Genomic DNA, 24014 nt, shown 5'->3' with positions numbered 1-24014 from the left:
AGGTATCTATTAGCGCTGTATTTCACAAACGGTAATAGGTTTACGTACGAGCTAAAACTCTCTTGAGAAGCAGGCACACGCAAACAAATTCGTCCTAGGTCAACGCCATGGGTCGAGCCGGAATCGTACTGGCCGTCAGGCACACATTATCCTAGTTCCGTCGGAACACGTGATTAAAAGCCCGACGACTGGTCCGTCCCGGGCATTGCAGTGTCCTTGATCTTCGTTTGATCCGAAGGAATGGTGGGACATCACGACGTCAAGTCTTAACGCGAAATTCCCGAACAAATATGGACTAACCTTTAGGAAGTTCACGAACAATTGTCCGCCACATGCTGCTCGGTATTTTTGCAGAATTGACGCAGGAACTGCTTCTTTACATCAAGAAACATGGCTTATTTAAATAGAACCTCGCGCCCAGCTTCATCACAAGCTCACACAAATGTCTTTCTTCATGCCGTGTGGTTGAAGCAGATTAGTCAGCCTGCTCGCCCAACTTTTCACATTACTGAACAAATGTCTTTGTCGTTTAAAATATATTGCATGAAATTTTGGGTAGGAAGATAATCAACACCTCCCTCCCTCTTTTTGTCGTGATTTCTTCTTCGCACCGCTTGCGCATTTCGACCTTTCACTGTTTACAAACATAGGCCCTGCACGGCTTCCGGTTTTGCCCGCTGACGTAGCTGCGAAGTCTAACTAGCAAAGAAGCAACCATGCGTTAAAACATAGAAGACTGATAAGGCACGTGACCGGAAGTTTCTTGGGGGTGGCGCGCTCGCTGCTGTTATCGCGAGCATGAAACCGTCTATACCTGATTTGTAGATGCATGGTTGCCTTCACGCGCACGCAGGACCACGCACGCACACATACAGACACACGCACACATACACACACACACACGCACACGCACACGCACACACACACACACACACACACACACACACGCATACACGCACGCATGCACACACACACGCACGCACGCACACGCATCACTGTTTTGATGATCCAAATATAATCTCACTATCAGGGAGGGAGCAGTCTACCTGACTGGAGCAGTATTTTCTTATTTGGGGTGTTGCTACGCTGCGGTCGCAACACCCCAACGACCGCCGCTTCGCGTCGGCGCCCGGCACCACGGCTGCCGCCGTGGCACCGGGGTTCAAGCGACCGCGCTGGCAAACAGAGAGGGAAAAAAGGAAAGCGTGTTATTAAGAAAAAAAAAAAACTAGCCAGGGCGGGATTCGAACCAGCCGACGCATGATCCCGAAGCGAGCGCCATAACCACTCCGCCATACAGCCATGGTTCCAACGCTTGCATTCATGCGAACCGTATGATTGCGTTCGAGCGCCCTCGGCGAAAGAAACCACCTAGAAACTCGGTACGCGCGAGCGGCGCAGCGTGGCGCCAGCGGTCGAACGCTGTATCTACTAGCAATTGGAGTGTTGCAACCGGGCTCCTCTCTCACGCTTCCTTCTGGACGTGCAGCGCCATCTAGTGGCACTGCCGAGAAGTCCACGCGTGGCCTCCGAGATAAGTAGCGCACCGGTGCCTGCGTACGCTGAGAATTGTTCCCTCGCTTTCTTGTTAACGCTTCTTGCCCGGCATATATGTACTCGGTGGAACGATAAACAAATCAAAGATGGCAACCTATGGTTTGACCGCGTGAGTCTGCCTTCGCCGACCACCCATGACGGGACGTCGAAGTGATGCTGGCGAATATAACTCAACGCGTCCCGGGGGTTAGGTTTCATGTTTCCATACAGTTACTCCATTCATGAGAGGGCATCGAACATGCACACAAAGATCAGGAGCTTCTACAAACTCAGGCCTTCCAGCATAATGGCCCTGGTCCAACAGTTGTTTTCAAACATGGTTCGCTCTGCACCGCAGCCCGATGCTCTACCCATATCACCATGGACTACCCAGTGACTCAGGTTAGCAAGTAAGTGACAAACATAGTAACATCCCGGAAAGTTTTCGAAGTATGCTAAGAATGCTAATCGCAATAAACACAGTTCGCATTTGAAGAGAATGTGTTTTTATTGCAGTTTAGGCAGCGTTGAGACTCCCATCCGCATTTGGGGATGATTAATCCACTTCATTTAACTAAACTAACATAGGTCTTTAATGAAATAAGGTGATTTGATGTGATGGAAAACTAGCAACAAAGAATGAGGAAACTATGAGAGTCCCTCGCCTTCTGTTAAATTGCAGTGATCATGTCCCCGTTTATACATGCCTTCGACACAACTACAGTTTGAGTAGAATGCCTCCTCGCACAGCTTCTTAACTGTATGGTTACCATGTCTTTGAGCCCAGAGTTGGCATGTCGAGTTATCTGAAAAAAAAAGCAAAAAAAAAAAATAACGTGTATGCAACTGCACTAGCGGATAACAGAGCTTCTATTTACTCAGCCAATCCCATAGCCTTCTCACGATGCGTTCTACAAATTGCGACACGCTCGGCGACAAAAGCTGTTTGGTGCCACTATGTTGGGGAAGAAGAATGGCCGAGCCCCGTCTTTTGTGCGGAGCAGTAGTCGCTCTGTGCTAACTCGCGTTTTCCTACTTTGCTTGTGCTGCTCTTTCTCTTTGTGTGAGCCACGCGCGATGTACAAAGGAAACTGACCCCGTGCCCCCCCCCCCCCCCCCCCCCAAAAAAAAAAATATAAATAAATAAAAAGACCGGACTGCGCCCAAGTAAACAATTCAGTTTTATTTAAAAAAAAAACATTCTCTTTAAAACAACCTTCATCGTAGTGAATACACTTGTCCGAATTTTTCTCCCACTGTTCGATGCAACTTCGAAACTCAAGCCTTTAATGCTGTTGAGCGGACCGTGTGACGTCTTCACCTGTGCATAGTGGCAACTCTCCCTCCTTTATTGGTTTTATTTCTTTGAACTAACGAAAACAATTGCAAGGAGCTCGGTACGATAAATAAATGTGGGTAGGGAACGCTTACCCATTTCTGTGAGACCTAATAGCTTGTCAAAAATAAGTTTGTGTAAGTGAGTGTGCTATCTTGATGTACAAACCAAATTCCTACATTCTCATTTCGCGCGTTTCCCTCGAACACTCAGTATCATCGCCTGAATACCCATAAGGAAAATCATTAATTCGTGGTATTTCTAAGAGGAAATGTTTCCGGCTGCACATTCAGAAATGCTGAAGAAAAACAATAAGAAACAATGACCATTGTCTTCACGTGAGCGCAGTTGTCGCTTTTTTTTTCTGTCTTGGTGAAGAAGCTGTCCTCAATTGCCTCTAATCTTGTTTGGTTTCGGGTTATACCCAGAGCAACAGCTTTCGTCGCCTGTGATCATCTTCGAAAGAAAGTATGAGGCCCTTTGGATGTAAGCTTTTAAATAATTGCTCAAAATGAAACAAGTGTTTTTTAGTAGTACTTGCTGTGAGACCAGCTGGTGCATGTAAAAAAAAAGAGACGACGAATTTAGGGCCAAAACACGATCAGCGGTAAGGACATAAAGACAGGACGAGCGTATTACTGCTGTTTGTATCGCTTTTTTTCTGTCCACTGTGAGCAGACGGAGAACATCACCGCCCAAGCACTCCGTACAGATGGTTAACCAGCGAAGCTGGAACGTGTGGCCCCTGTGCTTGTCACTGGTTTAATCCTGACAGTTCATTAAAGTCTTTCTGAATTATTGCTTCTTGGTTGACGTCCGCCCGCCATTAGCGCTTGCATTCCGCTTGGCGTTGTAGCACTGCTTGGTAGGCTGCCGCATCCTCGGTACACAGTTGCTGCTTGCGCTCGGCCGCACGAGCCTGTGCTTGTACCCGGGCTGCAGCATCGGCACGGCGTAGACGAGCTCGTTTCCGTTCTGCTCGCGGCATTGCTGATCGAAAGCTGTCTGCTCCTCAGGAGTACGTAAGACGCGTTGCCTAGCCATTTCGGAACCGGAGAGAAAGGCTGTGTTCCAATTCTTTCCATCATCGTAGACAGTCTACTTTGACGTCTACGAAGACAGTCAAGACAGCTTCGAGGAGAATAATGGAACGCGTTTCGAGCCGTCTGGAAGACGCTTCTGCGACGTGACGCCACCTCGCGGCGGCAAAAAGAAAAATGAGAAAAGCACACATTAGTTCTGCATTTTAAGTATTTTCGCCTGCGAACCTATGAAAAACATGATGTGACTTACATTAAGGGTATAGAAAAGCGTGTCTACGTTTTTGTGTGCGCAGACAACCTTCCCGTCGAGTTTCTAAGCGCCCTGCTCAGTCGCCATCTTGTTTAGACAGGAAAGTAGCCTGCATCGTTCTTGACTTCGATGCTGTCTTCGCGATGCTGTCTACTTTGACATCTTCGTGAGAATTGGAATGAGACTTAAGATGGCCGCCGTCCACTTAGCTGTCTATTTAGCCGTCTAAGGCGAGTATTGGAACACACCCAAAGTGCTGCGCGCGCGTTCGGCTTTGGTTCGGCTGCGACGGAAAGCAACGACGTCACTACTGGCGAAGCCAATCGCACGCCTTTCTTTTTTTCTTTTTTGGCGCATGCGCATGGGGTTGCGCCGGAGGAGTTTTCGGCGTACAGGCGACAGACGAACGGACGGGCGAATCGGCTAGCCACATACAGCTTCGCTGTAAAAGTTCAATGCAAGTGCGTCTCATGTCCAAGTTTACACTAAAAATCCACTCACAAAAGCTCCAAGCTCCCACTGGCAGTTTCTGAAATCTTCTCGTTTGTGTAGCGATGACTCTCGGTGGTTTTATTGATGTAGCATGTACACGGACGCTCGAATCGAATAAACGCCGTCGGCGCCACCACGGTCGCCGTTGTCGTGCTGTCCCACAGGCAGGGCATTCTAGGCTCGCGCATGAAGGGTTAGAGAGTCTTCAGGTACGCGTACTGCGTTTGGCAGCACGCGTAGTTGAAGCGAAGTGGAAGCACCGTCAGCACTACGCTCAGCGGCAGTATTCTGCCTTTAGCTGCCGTCTTGAACGTTGTGCGCACGCCGCAATAACCATACTAGCGTTCCTCCTGAAATGCTGTGCTCATGCTCTGGTCTGAGCAGTAATAGTCAGGCTGACGTTATCTGACACTTCATTGGCCGCTGACAACGTCAACGGTTGCCAGTTGGTCTCATATTGTGCAATATCGAGATGCGGCGCCTGCAACAACAGCGAAGGCGCTCCTCATCAAAGCACTTGTGAAAAGCCTAGTGCTGCCCCTCCTGCTCAGCAGGAGTTGCCTTGCATGCTGCATCGCACCAACCTGTCGCAACCGCGTATTGTTTGTGCACCACCCGAAAATTTCATGCGCAACGCTGAATCTTGTTACCAATGTCGATGCTTGACCCTTCGGGCGAAACTGCAGACTATTTTTGCTTAACCTTTTCAAGAATATCATAGGTCGACTGTTCGAAGGTCGCCCGAAATGAGGATGTTCTTTAAAGCTGATCTTTGGGCCACCCAAACCACTCAAAATCTTGTGTAGTGGCGAGTGCCGCTACCATAAACATCGTTGGAATAATTAAAGTGTTTCGGTAGTCGTTCTTCCAAGAGGAAACCAGAATCTGGCGTTGTAAGAGTAGCACGGCAATAGGTGGGACAACTGTCACCACAAACCGGTAAGGCATTCTACGATGTCGTCGGCTTGGCTACCGCCTTGTGAAGTGTCAACTTACAAGGAGGAGTAATCCTCCTTGTAAGTGAGTACATAGCGGGAAAACATAGCAATGTGATTGCGAAGAGGTTTACGGGGCCAATCAGGTCTTGTTTTTGGGGTCACCCTCGTATATCCTTGTATGTGCATTTCCTACTCTTAGTGTTTCTTACGCCTTGCGCTGCTTTCAGTATGTCTCCTGTGAAGAAACGTTTATGTCTGATGCATACCATACCATTTTATACTCATTTTATATCCCCATTTTTATCCTAATTTCTTATCTGTATATTTGGTGTTCATCTTTGTGAAATCCCTGTCTCTACTCCTGTCTCTACTCTAGTTGCTTATCACGCTGTGGGTTGCAATGCAGTAAAAATGACTGAAGTAACTGTATTCAAATGCCGTCAAATACAGTAGTTTTTCACCAAGGACTGTTGTAGAAAATCTTAAGTTTCACCAGAAGAAGAAACCTTTCAAAAGGTATATATGATGAAATAGCGAAATATGATGAAATAGACCACACGACGGCTAATCAATTAGAATAGAGGAGAGAGTCGTTGTAGGCACTTAATATAAGTGAGCGAAAGCGGTGATAATATTTCGTTATATGCTTCACCTGTGGGCGGTTGTGTGGAATCGACAGCTTGAGCCGAGGCGTTACCTGCAAAAAAAAAAGAAAAGAAAAAAAGAATCATTTTTGCATAATTTTGCAAAATATTTGGCGAGTAATCAGCTCGATAACCTGGTTATCTACTACCCTTGAGTAAATGGACCACCATATATGAATCGATCATTGACTGCAGCTTACTTCAATGGCCACTTTAGACACTGTAAAAACCATTTGTAAAATCATCGGATCTTACATCAAATATGTAACCAAATGACGGCCGGAATTAAGTGTCTGTGTGGCGATCGCATCAAAAAAAATGTGGTTGATCCCTCTTATATAGGAATCGGTATAGAACACGAAAGTGAAACGTGTCTTCACAGAAGTAGTGTAATGTTTATTGCACATTGATATATAATGTCTATTGGTGTTTTGTGGCTAAAGCGCCCTTAGGCGTTGATGCACCCACGCTGACGCCTGGTGGCACGTCTCCTCCATCACGACTACCAACGTCGATGACCATGAGCAACCGTCGTGCATATGGAAGCTGCACTACGCTGCACACGCTAGCACAACGCGAAAGACGAAGCACGTAACTGACACACTAATACAACGCGCAAGACAAAGCACGTAACTGAATCGTCACCGAGTCAAATCAGCGCGTACAGCGCGTCGTAATTGCAGCCTCCGCGATCAACTTCAGAAACATTTTCAGAGCTAATTGCGGAGGCCACGCTCCGCTGTGCTGAGTACGGTGAACGCCACCTAGGTGGCGTTGGTAGTGCTTCTTGATGCCAGCGTCCCTTCGAATGCTGGCATCGAGGCGTCGTAGTACTGAGACCACCGAAGCGTTCACTGTCGGTGCGCGTTAAGGCCGGAATACATGGAGCGAATAACCGGCGTCCGAGCGAAGAACTTCGTCGGGCGGCGAACGTCCGACGGCCGGCGTCAAGAAATTTGCCGTCCGCAGCCGATCTGCCTGTCCAAACATTTTCGTCGGGCGAACGCCGCCGCCGGAAGCGTCTAGCGCGCAGCGGTGGACGACAGCCAATCAGGAGGCACTAGTTCCGGTCGCAATGCATGCTGGTGTTTCGCGCGCGCGCGCCTTTTCGCGTCGTCTGCAATCGCGTTGGTGTTGCCGTGTCTGCATGTCTCTGCACCGATTGAGTAGTTCCTAGTATGATCTCTCAGGAATCGCGTTGTATTTGTACATCCCATATCCGCTGATCTGCGAGGAAACAGACAAGCAGTGCAAGCTCTCTACAACAACCTTCAACAGAAATCTTCTGATCTCAGAGGCCACATGCTGTCGTCATGCCTATCTCCCGACTTCCCCGATAGATGGCGTTGGCATCGGATATTTCTTTCGCTAGGCTTAGACGCGTTCGAAACGAGAAGCGATCTCGAAAACTACTCAAGGTTATCCATAATACTCTGTCGTCGAAGCGGCCTGAGACTAAGCGAAAGCCGTTTACGCAGTCATTTGCTTCCAACTAAGTGAATTCTACAAGGACAACGCCAAATTCAGTTCGAAGCGGGCGGCCGGGACCGCCGCCAACACGGCGGCCAACGCGCGGCGGCGTTCGCCGCATGTATTGCAACACAGCAAACATCCTGCGTCGTGTCGCCGCGTCGTTACTTGACGCGTGAAGTTCGTCGAGAAAGTTCGCTCCATGTATCCCGGGCTTTAGTGTCATAATGCAGTACTTCTCTTTTCTGCTCATAGGCGGCGGCACCGCCCCGAGCAAGAGCGCGGGTACACGGAGGAGTGTTAGATATATAAGGCGCGTCTGTGTAGCTCTCTGCGAATGCGTTTGTGGCGCAATGGGTTAAACGCTCGGCGATCTATCGTCGCGGACCGAGAGGTCGTGGGTTCGATTCCCAAATTTTGCATGTTTGTGGAACTTTTTCTTCTGGTTTCTTTCTTTGTATTATGTTCTATGACGTATTTCCGTGACGGAAATACGTCAGTGAAGTCTTGGTGGACCCCGGAATAAAACACTTTCGTGTTAAAATATCAGACACGCGTTCACGATGTTATCGTGACTCTGAGAAAATTTGTAGGCGCAGGAACTAATTTGGCACAGAGCCTTGCGTTGTCAGTAGGAGAGGGAGTACCATACGTAGCACTTAAACAGGCATTAGGTTCCTTGTACTCAAACATGTGACGATGGATTGGAATACCTAATGCTGAAATTGGTCCTGTCGCATGACATGACATGGCACCAAGAAACTGCTATGTAACGGTCACTGAACAGTCTTCTACAGCGAAACTTATTGCGATGATGTTCTGAAAGAACTACACTATTCACGGAGTTTACATTTAAAGGTGATACAATCTCGACCGGGTGAGGTGGGTCGTCACCGCAAGAATCAGGAGACGACGATGAAGGCGGGCATTGTGATGATGAAAAATAGAAAAGATTGTATTCACTTCACTGGTACATGGTTTTGACTCTATCCGAGTCTCGAGCGGTTCTGCTTAACATGGGGGCCAGGTCGGCCTTAAATAACCCCTCCTGGTCTTGGGGTAGCCGATGTCTCCTTCGAGGAACTTGTGGAAGTGTCAGTCCTCTGTCGGGTGGTCAAGTTGACGACCTCTTCCCCCTCGGGTCCTCTCCTTTGGTAGCTCGCCTTTGCCTGTTCTCAGGTCGTAGAGGTGTGACGCTATCTCGGGGATGAAAGGGGTTATCTCGTCACGAGAAAAGCGATCGGGCTTGTTTCCCACATTTGAGAAGTAGAGTTTCCAGGAAGATCATAACCGCCTCTTGGGGATGAAGATAATTGCTCCGACACGGGAACGTGGGCGTGTTTGGTTTTCCCGCAAATGAGATGCAGAGTTCCAAGCCGATCATAACAGAGGCAATATGACGCATCTTAGGTGTGACGTGGAAGAAAACTTGAGAGAGAGAGAGAGAAAAGAAGGGGGAAGGTTAACAAGTATGTGGGTTAATTAGGGGCTAATTGAACATTATTAAACCTTTGTGTTTTGTATGTTTTGTGGTGTATTATCAAGCACCAACAAAGTTTCCGCGAACCAAAGCCCATAGCGATTGTTGTGTTTGCAGGATATGGGGGTTGTGTTATGGGTGTTGTGAGCGGAATGCTGGAAGTGTACAGATAATGTATAGACTTCGTATAAAATTATTGATGCAATCTTTCAAGGGCTTCACAAGCGTATTCTGGTCGGTGTCTTCCCCAGCCCGTAGTGTCACTCAAGTCTTCCCAAACGAGGTCAGGGCTCAGTGAGGCGCCACCACCGACAGAATCACAGTGCTAGTCTTCTCGTTTGTCCGCATCCACGTCCGGCACATATTGCCATGAATTCGTGGGCCACGTCAGCGATTGTGTCACGAAGAACATCATGGGCTTTCATCCGGTGATATGGTTTCGATAATTTGCTTCTGAACACACGACCAGTGATCAATGTCCGCATGCCCCCCCCCCCCCCCCCCCCACAAGCCGTCATGTATATCTACATGATCTCCAGCCCTCCTGCAGCTGATAGCAATTACGTGCTCTTCCCGGTAACAGAAGTTTTGCTTGCCAAAAACGTCGCCGTACCTAACACGCTCGTGACTGTAACCGGCAATCGCATCTCCATTCCCATTTTAAACATCAGCGTCTCTGCTCAACTAATTCTGGTAGGTATGTCACTCGCCGTGATCACGGCAGCCGAAGACAAATTTGCCGTTATATCTCACCAGCCTCTCCAGTCCATCCATCATTTGCACCACAACCAGTTCGCCGCATGATGCCTTTGTCGGAATAATTCCCGCTGACCTTTCTTCTGCTCAAGCTATACCGACCTTCGTCACCTCCTGGAGTCTTACTATGACATTTTTTACTTGGTCGATCTTTCTCTGAGCCAAGCGTCCGTTGTCAAGCATCGAATCGACACTGATGACGCGAGCCGTATCTAGCGCCGTCCATATCGTGTTTCTCTCGCCGAACGTTGTGTGATCCAAGGCGATGTTGACAAAATGCTCACAAAAGGTGTGATCGAACCATTCTTCCAGCCCGTCGGCGTCCCCTGTGGGGCTAGTAAAAAAATGTGGTTGATCCCTCTTATATAGGAATCGGTATAGAACACGAAAGTGAAACGTGTCTTCACAGAAGTAGTGTAATGTTTATTGCACATTGATATATAATGTCTATTGGTGTTTTGTGGCTAAAGCGCCCTTAGGCGTTGATGCACCCACGCTGACGCCTGGTGGCACGTCTCCTCCATCACGACTACCAACGTCGATGACCATGAGCAACCGTCGTGCATATGGAAGCTGCACTACGCTGCACACGCTAGCACAACGCGAAAGACGAAGCACGTAACTGACACACTAATACAACGCGCAAGACAAAGCACGTAACTGAATCGTCACCGAGTCAAATCAGCGCGTACAGCGCGTCGTAATTGCAGCCTCCGCGATCAACTTCAGAAACATTTTCAGAGCTAATTGCGGAGGCCACGCTCCGCTGTGCTGAGTACGGTGAACGCCACCTAGGTGGCGTTGGTAGTGCTTCTTGATGCCAGCGTCCCTTCGAATGCTGGCATCGAGGCGTCGTAGTACTGAGACCACCGAAGCGTTCACTGTCGGTGCGCGTTAAGGCCGGAATACATGGAGCGAATAACCGGCGTCCGAGCGAAGAACTTCGTCGGGCGGCGAACGTCCGACGGCCGGCGTCAAGAAATTTGCCGTCCGCAGCCGATCTGCCTGTCCAAACATTTTCGTCGGGCGAACGCCGCCGCCGGAAGCGTCTAGCGCGCAGCGGTGGACGACAGCCAATCAGGAGGCACTAGTTCCGGTCGCAATGCATGCTGGTGTTTCGCGCGCGCGCGCCTTTTCGCGTCGTCTGCAATCGCGTTGGTGTTGCCGTGTCTGCATGTCTCTGCACCGATTGAGTAGTTCCTAGTATGATCTCTCAGGAATCGCGTTGTATTTGTACATCCCATATCCGCTGATCTGCGAGGAAACAGACAAGCAGTGCAAGCTCTCTACAACAACCTTCAACAGAAATCTTCTGATCTCAGAGGCCACATGCTGTCGTCATGCCTATCTCCCGACTTCCCCGATAGATGGCGTTGGCATGGGATATTTCTTTCGCTAGGCTTAGACGCGTTCGAAACGAGAAGCGATCTCGAAAACTACTCAAGGTTATCCATAATACTCTGTCGTCGAAGCGGCCTGAGACTAAGCGAAAGCCGTTTACGCAGTCATTTGCTTCCAACTAAGTGAATTCTACAAGGACAACGCCAAATTCAGTTCGAAGCGGGCGGCCGGGACCGCCGCCAACACGGCGGCCAACGCGCGGCGGCGTTCGCCGCATGTATTGCAACACAGCAAACATCCTGCGTCGTGTCGCCGCGTCGTTACTTGACGCGTGAAGTTCGTCGAGAAAGTTCGCTCCATGTATCCCGGGCTTTAGTGTCATAATGCAGTACTTCTCTTTTCTGCTCATAGGCGGCGGCACCGCCCCGAGCAAGAGCGCGGGTACACGGAGGAGTGTTAGATATATAAGGCGCGTCTGTGTACCTCTCTGCGAATGCGTTTGTGGCGCAATGGGTTAAACGCTCGGCGATCTATCGTCGCGGACCGAGAGGTCGTGGGTTCGATTCCCAAATTTTGCATGTTTGTGGAACTTTTTCTTCTGGTTTCTTTCTTTGTATTATGTTCTATGACGTATTTCCGTGACGGAAATACGTCAGTGAAGTCTTGGTGGACCCCGGAATAAAACACTTTCGTGTTAAAAAATCACAGCATATCCACGGGGTGAATGATGATGAGTGGGCGAAGCTCCGGAGGGAATCATCGGATCTTCCGCTTAAGGGGACGCTAGCACAAACGCGTTAGAAACGTGCAGTACTCTCTAGTAAGGGGGAGCGGCCACAGCGTCTTACGCAGCCATTTACACATGCCGGAACGTGCACCGCGTTTGCCGACGCCATCACATGACTGCTGAGAGAGTATACCCCCCGTATTCATAAACGCTCCTCGACTTGAACTTGACTTGCCACCGCTTTGGGCAGCGCGTTCGAAACGCGTTGAAGGTAAGGCGGAGAGGCCACAGCGTCTTACACCAGCTTCTTACACGGGCCGTAACGCGCTAGCACAAACGCGTTAGAAACGCGCTAGAAACGCGGCCTTTCGTTAATGTTGGGTATTTATTGCCATCGTGGAGCGTGTGTCCATGTCCGCTTCGTGGCGTAGTGGGCTAACGTCGCGCGTTCGGAAGCGAGGGGTCCCTGGTTCGATTCCGCGCTACGGACACAACTTCGGAATTTTTTTTCTCATTTTTCTCAGACTGGTTACACACTACTGGTTACACACTACTACTACGACGACGGGGACGGAACGGGTGCCGCTATAAGGAGCTTCGCCCCTAAAAGACAGATGGCAGCTGGCGCTGTTTGTTGAATACCGACACTTGAGCAATATCCCGCGTAAGGACATATACCCACTGCCTCGAACCGATGACGCCTTCGGCTGCCTCCACGGAGCCCCGTACTTTTCCTCCATCCACTTGCGCTCCACACACTGGCAGATCAGCATCGATGCCATGGGCCGCGAGCAGACTGCTTTCGTCACATGAACTTTACCAGTTCAAGGTTTGGATTGTGTAATGCCCCCCCCCCTCCCCCCCCCCCCCCCCCCCTACATTCAAGCGGACGATGGATTTTCTCCTTAAGGGCTATAAGTGGTCTCCTTGTCCTCGCTACCTCAACGATGTGACAGTCTTTTCGCCTACTTTAGAGAACCGCCTGACCCGCCTGTCGGCCATTCTCGATGTGTTTCGTCGCGCTGGCCTGCAACTGAACTCGTAGTGTCGTTTCGATCAACGTCACATCCCCGTTATCGGTCACGTTGTTAGTGCTAGTGGTGTCCGACCTGATCCCGACAAGGTGCGTGCCCTCCAAGACTTGCCTTTTCCTCGCTAGGTCAGAGATTCCCGGAGCTTTGTCGGTTTATGCTCTTACTTCCGCCGCTTTGTCCGAAATTTTGCCGACATTACCCGGTCGCTTACTGACCTACTCAAGAAGGACGTCTCTTTTCTTGCGTTCATGATCAAGGTATCGCAGTCATCACCATCGTCAGTTTACTTACACCACCAGCCATTTTGCCGCGTTTTGTCCCGCAGCCCCTACAGAAAGAAGTTCGCACCGATGTTAGTGGCCACGGCATAGGCGGCGTCCTCGTCCAACACCAGCACAAGCAAGAACGTGTCATTGCCTACGCCAGTCGCCTTCTCTCGTCGGCGGACCCGAATTTTACGGTAACTGAGTGCGAATGCCTCGCTTTAGTCAGGTGTTTGACAAATTCCACCCCTACTTAAATGGACCCACGTTTTAAGTTGCCACGGACCCCCATGCCCTTTGCTGGCTCTCGTCACTGAAGGATCCTACAGGAAGGCTTGGTCGCTGGGAATTACGGCTCCAGGAGTACACCTCTGACGTTCTCTACAAGTCTGACCGGATGCACCAAAATGCTGACTGTTTATCACGCCACCCTGTCAGCCCAACCGACACTACCGAGCGTGATACCGATGACTTTGTCATAGCAATTTCAGATCTGTCCAACATCCGCACTGATCAGGAAACCAACGACACGCTACGGTCTATAATCGACCGCATCCATTCTCGTGAGCTCGACCCATCGCTTCGTCTGTTTGAACTTCACGGCGATATTCTTTTACGCTGTAGTACCACTCCCGATGGCCCGGAACTTCTGCTTGTTCTCCCCAAGCAACTACGTGTTACTGTTCTCAAAGAACTTCACGTTGCCACAACCGCCGCCATCTTGGCGTATCCTGCACATACGAACGCGTGCGGCGCTGGTTTTTCTGACCTGGTCTGTACAGATCTGTTCGACGCTACGTTGCGGCGTGTGACCTTTGTCAGCGACGTAAACGGCCCTCGGCGTGGCCTGCAGACCTTCTGCAGCCCGTTGACATACCTAAGGAGCCATTCTACCACATCGGTATTGACCTGCTCGGCCCAAATCCTACGTCTACCTCAGGAAACAAGTGGGTCGCAGTTGCAACTGACTACGCTACGCGGTTTGCCATCATGTGAGCTTTGCCGACTATAGCTGCGCCACTGACGTCGTCGATTTCTTACTTCATGACGTTATCCTTCATCATGGTGCCCTAGGCAATTGTTCACTGACCGAGGCCACTACTTCCTGTCCAAAGTCATCAATGACCTCCTTTGTTCCTGTTCTGTGGAACACAAACTCACTCCTGCACACCTCCCGCAAACCAACAAGCTCACTGAGAGGCTGAACCGCATCTTAACCGATAGCCTGGCCATGTACGTTTTTGACTATTATTGTGACTGGGACAGAACTGTGCCATACATCACGTTCGCGTACAACTGATCCTGTCAGGGCAACGCCGGTTTTTCGCCATTTTGCTTACTCTTTGGCCCTAACCTAGCATTGCCTTTTAACACGCTACTACTTGCTGTTGTAGAATTCCGCTCGAGCCCATCTGGCAGGTTAGATCGCTCATGAGCGACTCTGCGACTCGCAATTAATTCAAAAGGACCGCTATGACTGCAGCCACCGACACTTCTGCTTTTCTCCGAGATCTCGTTGTAGTTTTTTGGACTTTTATCTCGTCGTGTTTGTCTTTCGGAAAAGGTTTTGTCGCGTTACACCGGACCTTCCAAGGTTTTATGGCAACCAAGTGACCTTAACTTTGAGATGGACAGTTCTTCATATCTATCCTGTCACCTCGTGATGCCGTGCACGTATCCCGGTTGAAACCGTACTTTCCCGCCGCCTCCTCCTTTTGTAATCATCCTACGCCGGTGCGGCCCTCCGCCTGCCGGGGAGGTTAGGTGTTACGAGCCACCTCCTTGGATTAATGAAGAAGATGACGACCGCCGGGACGTATCGCGTATTCCGCCGTCTTGGCCATCTCTGTAAATTGTCGGTTTATAAATCGTGCTTCGCTTTCATTTATTTGACGCCACGTTACAATATTTACGGACAGCATGTTTAGTGCATGTTATAGGATTTTGGCATTATTGTGGAGAGCTGCTTTTAAGCGCTGCCTGTAAAAATAACATACAAGGAAATTTTCCGAACTATTCAGTTTTATAGGCTTTGGGTTCCGTGGTTGTTGTTATTTTGCTCTCTGTTTGTGTTTTAGTTGAAAATAAAGTTTGTTTTATTGCATACCCCTATGCGTCAGACTATTCAATCTGCTGAGTGGTTGGACAGGTGAGACTTTGCATGAAAAAGAAATTTGGAAAGTTTTTCTAACGTTCTGAACTACATCAACTTGCCCCAAATTTGATATTTTAATGGAGCTGAGGGAATCTTATGAATAATGCGCGGTCTCAATTTTAATGGCAGCCTTCGTAAAAGGATCCTGAAGCAAGTGCTGCGAAGCGTTACAAGGCCATCCTGAAAAGTTACAAGGCTATTTTTATTAGCTATGTTCCCCAGTTTTCCGAGTGAATTCTGCGTGAGACAGTTTTACATTTCCTGGAAATGGGTTGGGGGCGAGAGGAGGGGAGTGGGCAGGTTATGAGCGGTGGTTGAGGAAAGTTTAATTTGCTGTCATAATTATGGAGTTTTGCCAATATTTACTGAATTCCTGTTTTCTGCCTTTTTTCATACATTCCCCGAGGCTTATCGTAGGTATCCCCAATCTCCTCCATGAACGAAACAAGACACTTGGTTGGTATCTGGTGATAAAAAGGGGCAGGTTGTGGGCGACCTGCAGGCAGAACTCAAAGGCTTAATTACAGCCTTGGCAATAAATTACTTACGCGAGTGCTCCACAGCTTTAAAGTGTGTATAAGCGCTGCGTATGACCGACCTAGTTGGACTGTGCGAACAATAAGAGACACTGCAGTGACAATTAGTGAAAATGGGGTGAACGATATGGCTGATGTGCAAGCGAAGATAAATTCGCCTAGAAGTCTGGCCCTGGCTAAAACTTCTTAGTCAAGTTCTCAATAGCGTTGTATAAGCGAGCAATGTTTCCAACGGGTGATTCATATGCGGACAGCCTTTAAAAGTGTGCAGTTTAATTACAAGTAACTATAATTCTCAATGCACTTGCTGAAAAAAGAGCAGCTACGGTGACTACTGGTCAGTGAATCTGCGGTGTCGCGCAAGCCGGCCATCTTTTATGGTTACGTACTTGTACAGCCTAGCGTAGGCAAGCAAAGGTTAGCAACCATAAAACCCATTTCATCTTCACAAAGTTCGTTTTATTATTTGTATGACTCAAGCAATAGAAGATTCATAAACGACTGTGCCATGCGAAAGCAAGTGAATATACGTGACAAATTTGCCTACTGTGCATAGACGCCACTCGATCCATAAGAAAATAAGTATAATGAGTAGTGCAATTATAAAAATAACGAATAGTTGTAGAACCATTTGGAAAGAACAAGTTAGTGCAGCCGTGCCTCGTTTTCGATAGCAGTCATGATCTGTATCATCCCTTCGTTTCCATCGTAGGCTGTATATTAAATCAGTATGTAAATTTACTGAAATGATCAGGCCGAAGCAAAGGATTTTTTAATGAGGTGTGTTTCAGGAAGAAATACTCGACATCTCACCTAATATACCCATAACGAAGCATTGAGGTGTTGCAAAGAGAAGTGTGAAATTGCCGCTGACTTCTGGGTCCGGTTGTCCTCCATCTGCGAGAACACAGTGCGTAGTCATATAAACTTTCAGAAGCTGTCATGCAATTATTGTACAGGTCATACGGCTCTTTCTGGCAAAGAAGTTGGCAGGTGTGATTTTTATGCGATATACGCTAGGCATCTCTTGATGGGCAGAGACCATGAGCAAAGTGTCAATGTACTGTTTAAAATTACTTACACTCTGCGCTAACTGAAGGAGCCTTAATTGTAAATTAGTATAAATTGCCAGTTTAATTATAAGGCAGTTTAATACTTATTGCCAGTTTAATGATATCCGAAATCCGGAGTTACGGAATGTCCGTGCGCGCATTCTAGACTCAGCACTAACTAGAATGAAAAGGCAAATTCATGTTTATTTGTGCATATGTTTATTCATGTTTATTTGGCAAATTCATGTTTATTTGTGCCCTGAATGACAAATTATTAACTGGTGCACATAGCACCTTGAAGCTGCAGGACTAATTTTGAGGGATGCCATAGAGAAGGGCAAGATAATAATTAGCACGGAGTATTATATACAATGAAACAACAGCAAAGGCCCCGTATCCGCATTTTTCACTGCAAATGGCGCTTAGGGCGAAAGCACGGTAGTGGTGTGCCAGTACAGGCCATGAAAGAATAATATTTATTGCAGATTTTTTAGACCAATAGCTCTACTACTCCAGGTACAAACCCAGAAAACGCCTGGTTCCGTTAATCTGACCTTCAAGCTCAGGCGAGGTCAAACTGCTGCATACGCCGCGTGGGCGCCCATATCTTGAAAGCGATCTGCGATCTGTACAAAGCGCTCCGAGTGCTGGTAGCTTCGTATGCGCTGTGCATTCGACGCTTAGTTCGCGTTTAAGCGAGATGCAGCATGAAGGTAAATTGGCTCGTTGCCGCGCCGAGCAGCGTCTGTGTCCTTTCCCATAGCACGCAATACTGTGCTTTCGCTCGACAAACTTGGTTTAACCGCGTTCAACAACAGCACATTTTTCTATTGCTCTCGGAAAGTAGCGCGCTGCTTGTCACTGTTACACTCGAACAAATGTCAGTGTCGATTAGTATTAACTTGACAGTGACGCATCTGACTTGACGAAAAACGAATGCCGACACTGCGCATAGAACCAACGTCATCACTCCAAAAATGTTTGAACAGCGGATGTGTTTAAGCTCTTGGTTAGCCCGCGTAGTACGAACAAAAAACTGCGCCTGGCAATGACGTCACCACGCGTTGCCTAGCAACCACCTCGCAAAGCGGCATGTGCTTCGCTTCCTCTGCGTGCCATGCAGATGTTGTCTTGACATGGGACGTTAAGGAGTGGGAAGGAGAGCATGCGCGCGGCGCGCGCTATGCTTGGGAGAGAGAAAGAGAACATGAGAGCGGAAAAAAATGAGAACGAGAGAGAGAGAAAGAAATTGTAGCAGCACCAACGAGGCAACGCGCAAAGCTGCTGCCGGTGCCGTCCGCGTTTCCCTGTTCCCCCGCGTTCGCATCGAACGCGCCCGGTGTCAGCGACTGCAGCCGGCGCCTCTGGCGGCGGCTCGGCATGTTTCGACGAGACACGCCCCGGCAAGTGTAGAGGCGCAGCTTGACCATGACGTCACTGGTCGTAACGTGACGTCAGCTACGTGAATCAGCTACATAATCAGCTACTTGACGTCACGTAGCCGATTCTAACTTGCGCCTGCAAATTTCCTAATTTCATCACCCCACCTAGTTTTTTTGCTGTCCTCGACTGCGCTTCCCTTCTCTTGGTATCCATTCTGTGACTCTAATGGTCTACCGGTTATCCATTCTACGCATTACATGGCCTGCCCAGCTCAATTTATTCCGCTTAACGTCAACAAGAATATCGGCTATCTCCGTTTGTTCTCTCATCCACACCGCTCTCTTCCTGTCTCTTAACGTTAGGCCTAACATTTTTCGTTCCATCGCTCACTGTGCGGTCCTTAACTTGTCCTCAAGCTTCTTTGTTAACCTGCAAGTTTCTGCTACATATGTTAGCACCGGTAGAATACAATGTTTGTACACTTTTCTTTTCAACGACAGTGGTAAGCTCCCAGTCAGGATTTGGCAATGCCTGCCGTATGTCATCATCATCATCATCATCAGCCTATATTTTATGTCCCCTGCAGGACGAGGGCCTCTCCCTGCGATCTCCAATTACCCCTGTCTTGCGCTAGCGTATTCCAACTTGCGCCTGCAAATTTCCTAACTTCATCATCCCATCTGGTTTTCTGCCGACTTCGACTGCGCTTCCCTTCTCTTGGTATCCATTCTGTAACCCTAATGGTCCACCGGTTATCCATCCTACACATTACATGGCCTGCCCAGCTCCATTTTTTCCGCTTAATGTCAACTACAATATCGGCTATCCCGGTTAGTTCTCTGATACACACCGCTCTCTTCCTGTCTCTTAACGTTAGTCCTAAGATTTTTCGTTCCATTGCTCTTTGTGCGGTCCTTAACTTGTTCTCGAGCAATCCTGAATTTTGGTTCTCTTGCCAGGCTATATAACATTATCTTTGTCTTCTGCATGTTAATCTTGAACCCCACTCTTACACTTTCTCGGTTAAGGTCCTCAATCATTTGTTGCAGTTTATCTCCATTGTTGCTGAATAGGACAATGTCATCTGCCAACCGAAGGTTGCTGAGATATTCGCCATTGATCCTCACTCCTAAGCCTTCCCAGTCTAAGAGCTTGAATCCTTCTTCTAAGCATGCAGTGATTAACATTGGAGAGATCGTGTCTCCTTGCCTGACCCCTTTCTTGATAAGTAACTTTCTACTTTTCTTGTGGAGAACCAAGGTAGCGGTGGAATCCTTGTAGATAATTGCTAAGATATTCACGTATGCCTCCTGTACTCCTTGATTACGCAATGCCTCTATGTCTGCTGGTATCTCTACTGAATCAAATGCCTTTTCATAATCTATGAAAGCCATATAGAGAGGTTGATTGCACTCCGCAGATTTCTCGATTACCTGATTGATGACATGGATATGATCCATCGTAGAATATCCCTTCCTGAAGCCAGCCTGTTCTCTGGGTTGGCTGAAGTCAAGTGTTGCCCTGATTCTATTGGAAATTATCTTAGTGAATATTTTATACAATACTGAAAGCAAGCTAATTGGGCTATAATTCTTCAATTCTTTAACGTCTGACTCCTTATGGATTAGTATAATGTTGGCGTTCTTCCAGCTCTCTGGTACGCTTGAAGTTGTGAGGCATTGCGTAAAAGGGCCGGAAGCTTTTCAAGCATGATATCTCCTCTATCTTTGATTAAGTCTACTGTATTCCATCTTCTCCAAGCAGATTTTCGCCTGGTCATGTTTTTCAAGGCCTTTCTAACTTCATGGCTAGTTATAGAAGGAGCCTCTGTATCCGGTTCATCTCTATTTCGAATGAAAGTAGCTTGGCTGTTTTGGGCACTTGGGCACGTATAGAATTCTTCCGCTGCTTTTACTATGTCATCGAAATTGCTAATGATATTACCATGTTTATCTTTCAGTGCACACATCTTGCCTTGGCCTATGCCAAGCTTTCTTTTTACTGATTTAATGCTGCGTCCATATTTTACAGCTTCCTCAATGTTTTCCACGTTATAATTTCGTATATCCCTTACTTTTTTCTTGTTGAATAGTTTCGACAGTTCAGCGAATACTATCTAATCTCTCGAGTTGGACACTTTCATGTTTTGCCGTTTCTTTATTAGGTCCTTTGTTGCTTGGGAGAGCTTACCTACTGGTTACCTTGGTGCCTTAGCTCCCACTTCAATTGCTGCTTCTGAGATCAGCCTAGTTTCGGTTTCATTCATTACCTCCATGTTGTCTTCATCTTCCTGTTCTAAAGCTGCATATTTGTTTGCGAGCACCAGCCTGAATTGGTCTGCTTTTACCCTTACTTCGTCTAGGTTGGCCTGTTTCTTCTTGACGAAATTTATTCTTTTTCTGTTCAAATTGAGAGAAATGCCGAGACTAATCAAATTGAGACTAATCTATGGTCACTGCACTTAACCTTACCTAACACTTCTACATCTTGCACTATGCTGGGATCGGCAGAGGGTATGAAATCTATTTCATCCCTTCTTTCTCCATTAGGGCTTTTCTAGGTCCACTTCCTGTTACTGCGCTTCCTGAAGAAGGTATTCATAATTCGGAGCGTATTCCTTTCCGCGAATTCTAACAACACCTCTCCTCTTGTGTTCCTAGAACCGTTGCCGTAGTTGCCAATTACAATTGGCAATTGGCAGTTTCCCTATACCTGACGACAACTTTCTGTGGCAGCATTGCTCATGCTACAGAGCCCAAGCGCGTAGGCTTGGCCGTGCTGCCACAGAAAGTTGTCGCCAGGCGTAGGTTGGCGCTGGTTTGGCTAACGTGCGTTCTATTTCCTTTGAAGTAGCACTAAAGTGTCGCGCTTTAACTGTTTCCCGCAGCGTCTGCAAGCATATTTTGTTGGCGCCGCCCACGCACGTGTATTGCAGGTTAGTGAGAGGTCAGGTGGCGGCAAAGCCATGACAAGCGAACGCTGGCGGCAAGCATGTGATATAACCAAGCTGAGCCCCCGCTACAGCACCTGTTCGTTTCCCCCAGTTTCTGCAGTCCCCGGCAAACGATCGCTGTCACTTGCAAGCGCTGCGAAATATTGACACGTGTACTTGCTTATCTTTCACCGGTGACCGCTTTTCACCGGCTAACAAATGTTAAACGTTATCGCTAAGCGCATAACACGCCTGCATGTGTCGGAAGTTTCTCGAACGTTATCGATGCACCTATCCGTTGTATGTTGTCACCGATGCTTATGTAATCTGATTGTATGAGCGACGCGAGTTTTTAGTACTTACTGGAAGACACGCGGGCACCAGGGATTACTCTGGAACCTTAGATTACTCATGTATAAAAGCGTACGCGTTTCGCCGCTGATCGGATTTCGACGATCGCCGACTGTGTTCGCCGCTATCTTTGTGCTTCGAGTGTAGCTTGCTTTTGTGGGCACAGGTTCGCCCAATAAAGAATCAGTTTCATCATCCACAGCTTTACGACTGTTTTCTTCACCGTCACTACTACGTGATATCTGGTGGAGGTGCTTTTGTGTTCATGCCCCGGACGCCCCCGAAGAGCCGTGATTTAAGCAGGAACCCCCAAGACTGTACCAACGTTGTCCCAGACCATCGAGCTAGCCTCAGGCTACGAAACCAACCCCTGGAGTACGGACATGTACCCGAGAAGACCAGGAAGTGCAAGGCCACGACCGCATCCACAATGACAGCACCAGTGCCGCCTACACCAATCGTGTTAGAGCACCCACGGGAGCCACCGACGTTCCGCGGATCAACATTTGAGGATCTCAAAAGCTGACTGGAGAAGCATGAAAGGGTCGCTCTATTTAACAACTGGAACAGCGACGACAAGCTGCGCCATGTCTTCTCATTGGAAGATGCCGCCAGGACGTGGTTCGAGAATCGGGAGTCGACCTTGACAACATGGGACCTGTTCCGCCAAGGCTTTCTGCAGACCTTTCCAAGCGTCCTGCGCATGGAAAGGGACGTAGTTCTCCTAGAAGAGTGGGAGGTAAGGAGATATGGAATGTGGTGATGTGGCGAGGGCATCGTGAAGGAGCGAGACGAAGTATGTGGGATGGTGAGCGGGTCTCTGGTAGGGGAGTGCGGAAAGTAGCGCATGCTTTTATATGCGGGCAACAGCTAATTTATATGTAGTCCCAGCCAATGTTGGTCAATGTTAAAAAAAAATTTTGGTACGCGTTAAAGGAAGACGCAATTAAAAGAATGTTGTAAGCTACATTATGGAACAAATCTCACGACTTTTCTGCATTCGTTTTTGTTACAACATTAGTCCACATTTCATTTTCAACGCCGGAAGTCCTATATTGCGAAAGAAACTTTCCGTGCGATAATTCGAGAGCGTTTTAGAAGAAATCCTATAGAGCGTTTTCAAAATTTGTGCCTATTATGAAGTAGCTTTTTTACGTCTTAATGTAAAAAAAAAGTTGAAGGACGATTAAGCTTTGCCGTTAAGTCACGTGAGCTTTAGGTCACGTGGGTTTTAGTGAACCGACGACGGCACAGGGTCCGCACAAACAGCTTCACTGCGAAAGAGACGTACTTTCGGCGGCCGCCGCTCGGCCACGGCCGCCCGCCGCCCAAAAAATTTGGAGGACGCTTAAGCTTCGCCTTTGAGAGTGGAACGCGATACCATTCAAAGATCCCTAACTGCTTGCCAGGCTTCCCGGCAACTGCAGCTTTCTTTTGTCTCCACCTTGACCTCTGCGCACCGCTGCAGTTTTATGCTGCCCAGGAGGCCAGCGCCATCTGGATGATGTTTTAGGGGTGAAGATCTTTAGGGTCGAGCCTCGTCCCTGGTCGCACCGTCGTAGCCACGCTAGTACTCGCCGCTCCCGCTAGAGGCGCAGCTGTGCTCTCTTTCTCTCTCGTTCCCGACGGCGCTCTCTCTCTCTCTCGTCCGTAGCTAGGGGCGCTGCGGTGCACAAGGGCTATATAAGCGCTGTATATGCTGTACACATGTACAGTATATATATATATATATATATATATATATATATATATGTATTTGTACATATATATACATATATATGTACATATATATACATATATGTACAGTCTGTTTCACACTTAGCGGAAATCTCGGAGCGCATTGCATCGCGATGCGGCGAGCGCTGGAGTCAGGTGCCGGAAGTAGCTCGCGCAGGCGCAGACGGTCGAGGAGCGTTATCTTGAACCGCGTCGACTGGTACGCCGGCGCGCGCTGGTCGCATCGTCGGGAAGCGTGCTACTGTCAAGGGCAGTTCATCGTTACTGCGGCCACTGAGCCGATAATGTTAACTAAACGTTGTGCGACGCCAACCTTTGAGCCTTCATTGGCAAAAAAAATTACTTCATCTTCCAGTAGGGGAACCCTGAGCAGTATGCGAAGCAGCCACGGGGTCGGCCACGGCGCTGACACTGGCGTTGACGCTGGCGCTGTCTGCGGCACTCATCGCGGCGTTGCGGGAGGAGAATGAGAGGAGCGCTGCGCGCGCGCGTCATTATACAGCGAGTACAGTGGCGCCCCCCAGCGGAGTATGCAGCGCCTACTGTCACGCCTCTAAC

General features: G+C 48.5%; 1 protein-coding gene across 1 annotated transcript in view; it reads right to left on the bottom strand.

Annotated features, from left to right (window-relative positions):
- Positions 1–2019: 2019 nt before the first annotated feature.
- Positions 2020–24014, bottom strand: part of LOC119452796 (uncharacterized) — a 47421-nt gene continuing 25426 nt past the window's right edge. Inside the window, exons 7-9 of the mRNA XM_049667216.1 lie at positions 16815–16898; positions 6248–6292; positions 2020–2342 (exon numbers count right to left, since the gene is read on the bottom strand). Coding sequence (XP_049523173.1) covers positions 2185–2342; positions 6248–6292; positions 16815–16898 — 287 coding nt within the window. The 3' untranslated portion in view covers positions 2020–2184. The remainder of the gene's footprint in view (positions 2343–6247; positions 6293–16814; positions 16899–24014) is intronic.

Source organism: Dermacentor silvarum, chromosome 5, assembly GCF_013339745.2.
Source record: "Dermacentor silvarum isolate Dsil-2018 chromosome 5, BIME_Dsil_1.4, whole genome shotgun sequence".
Classification (NCBI taxonomy): Eukaryota; Metazoa; Arthropoda; class Arachnida; order Ixodida; family Ixodidae; genus Dermacentor; species Dermacentor silvarum.
This window is presented reverse-complemented; position numbering and strand designations above follow the sequence as displayed.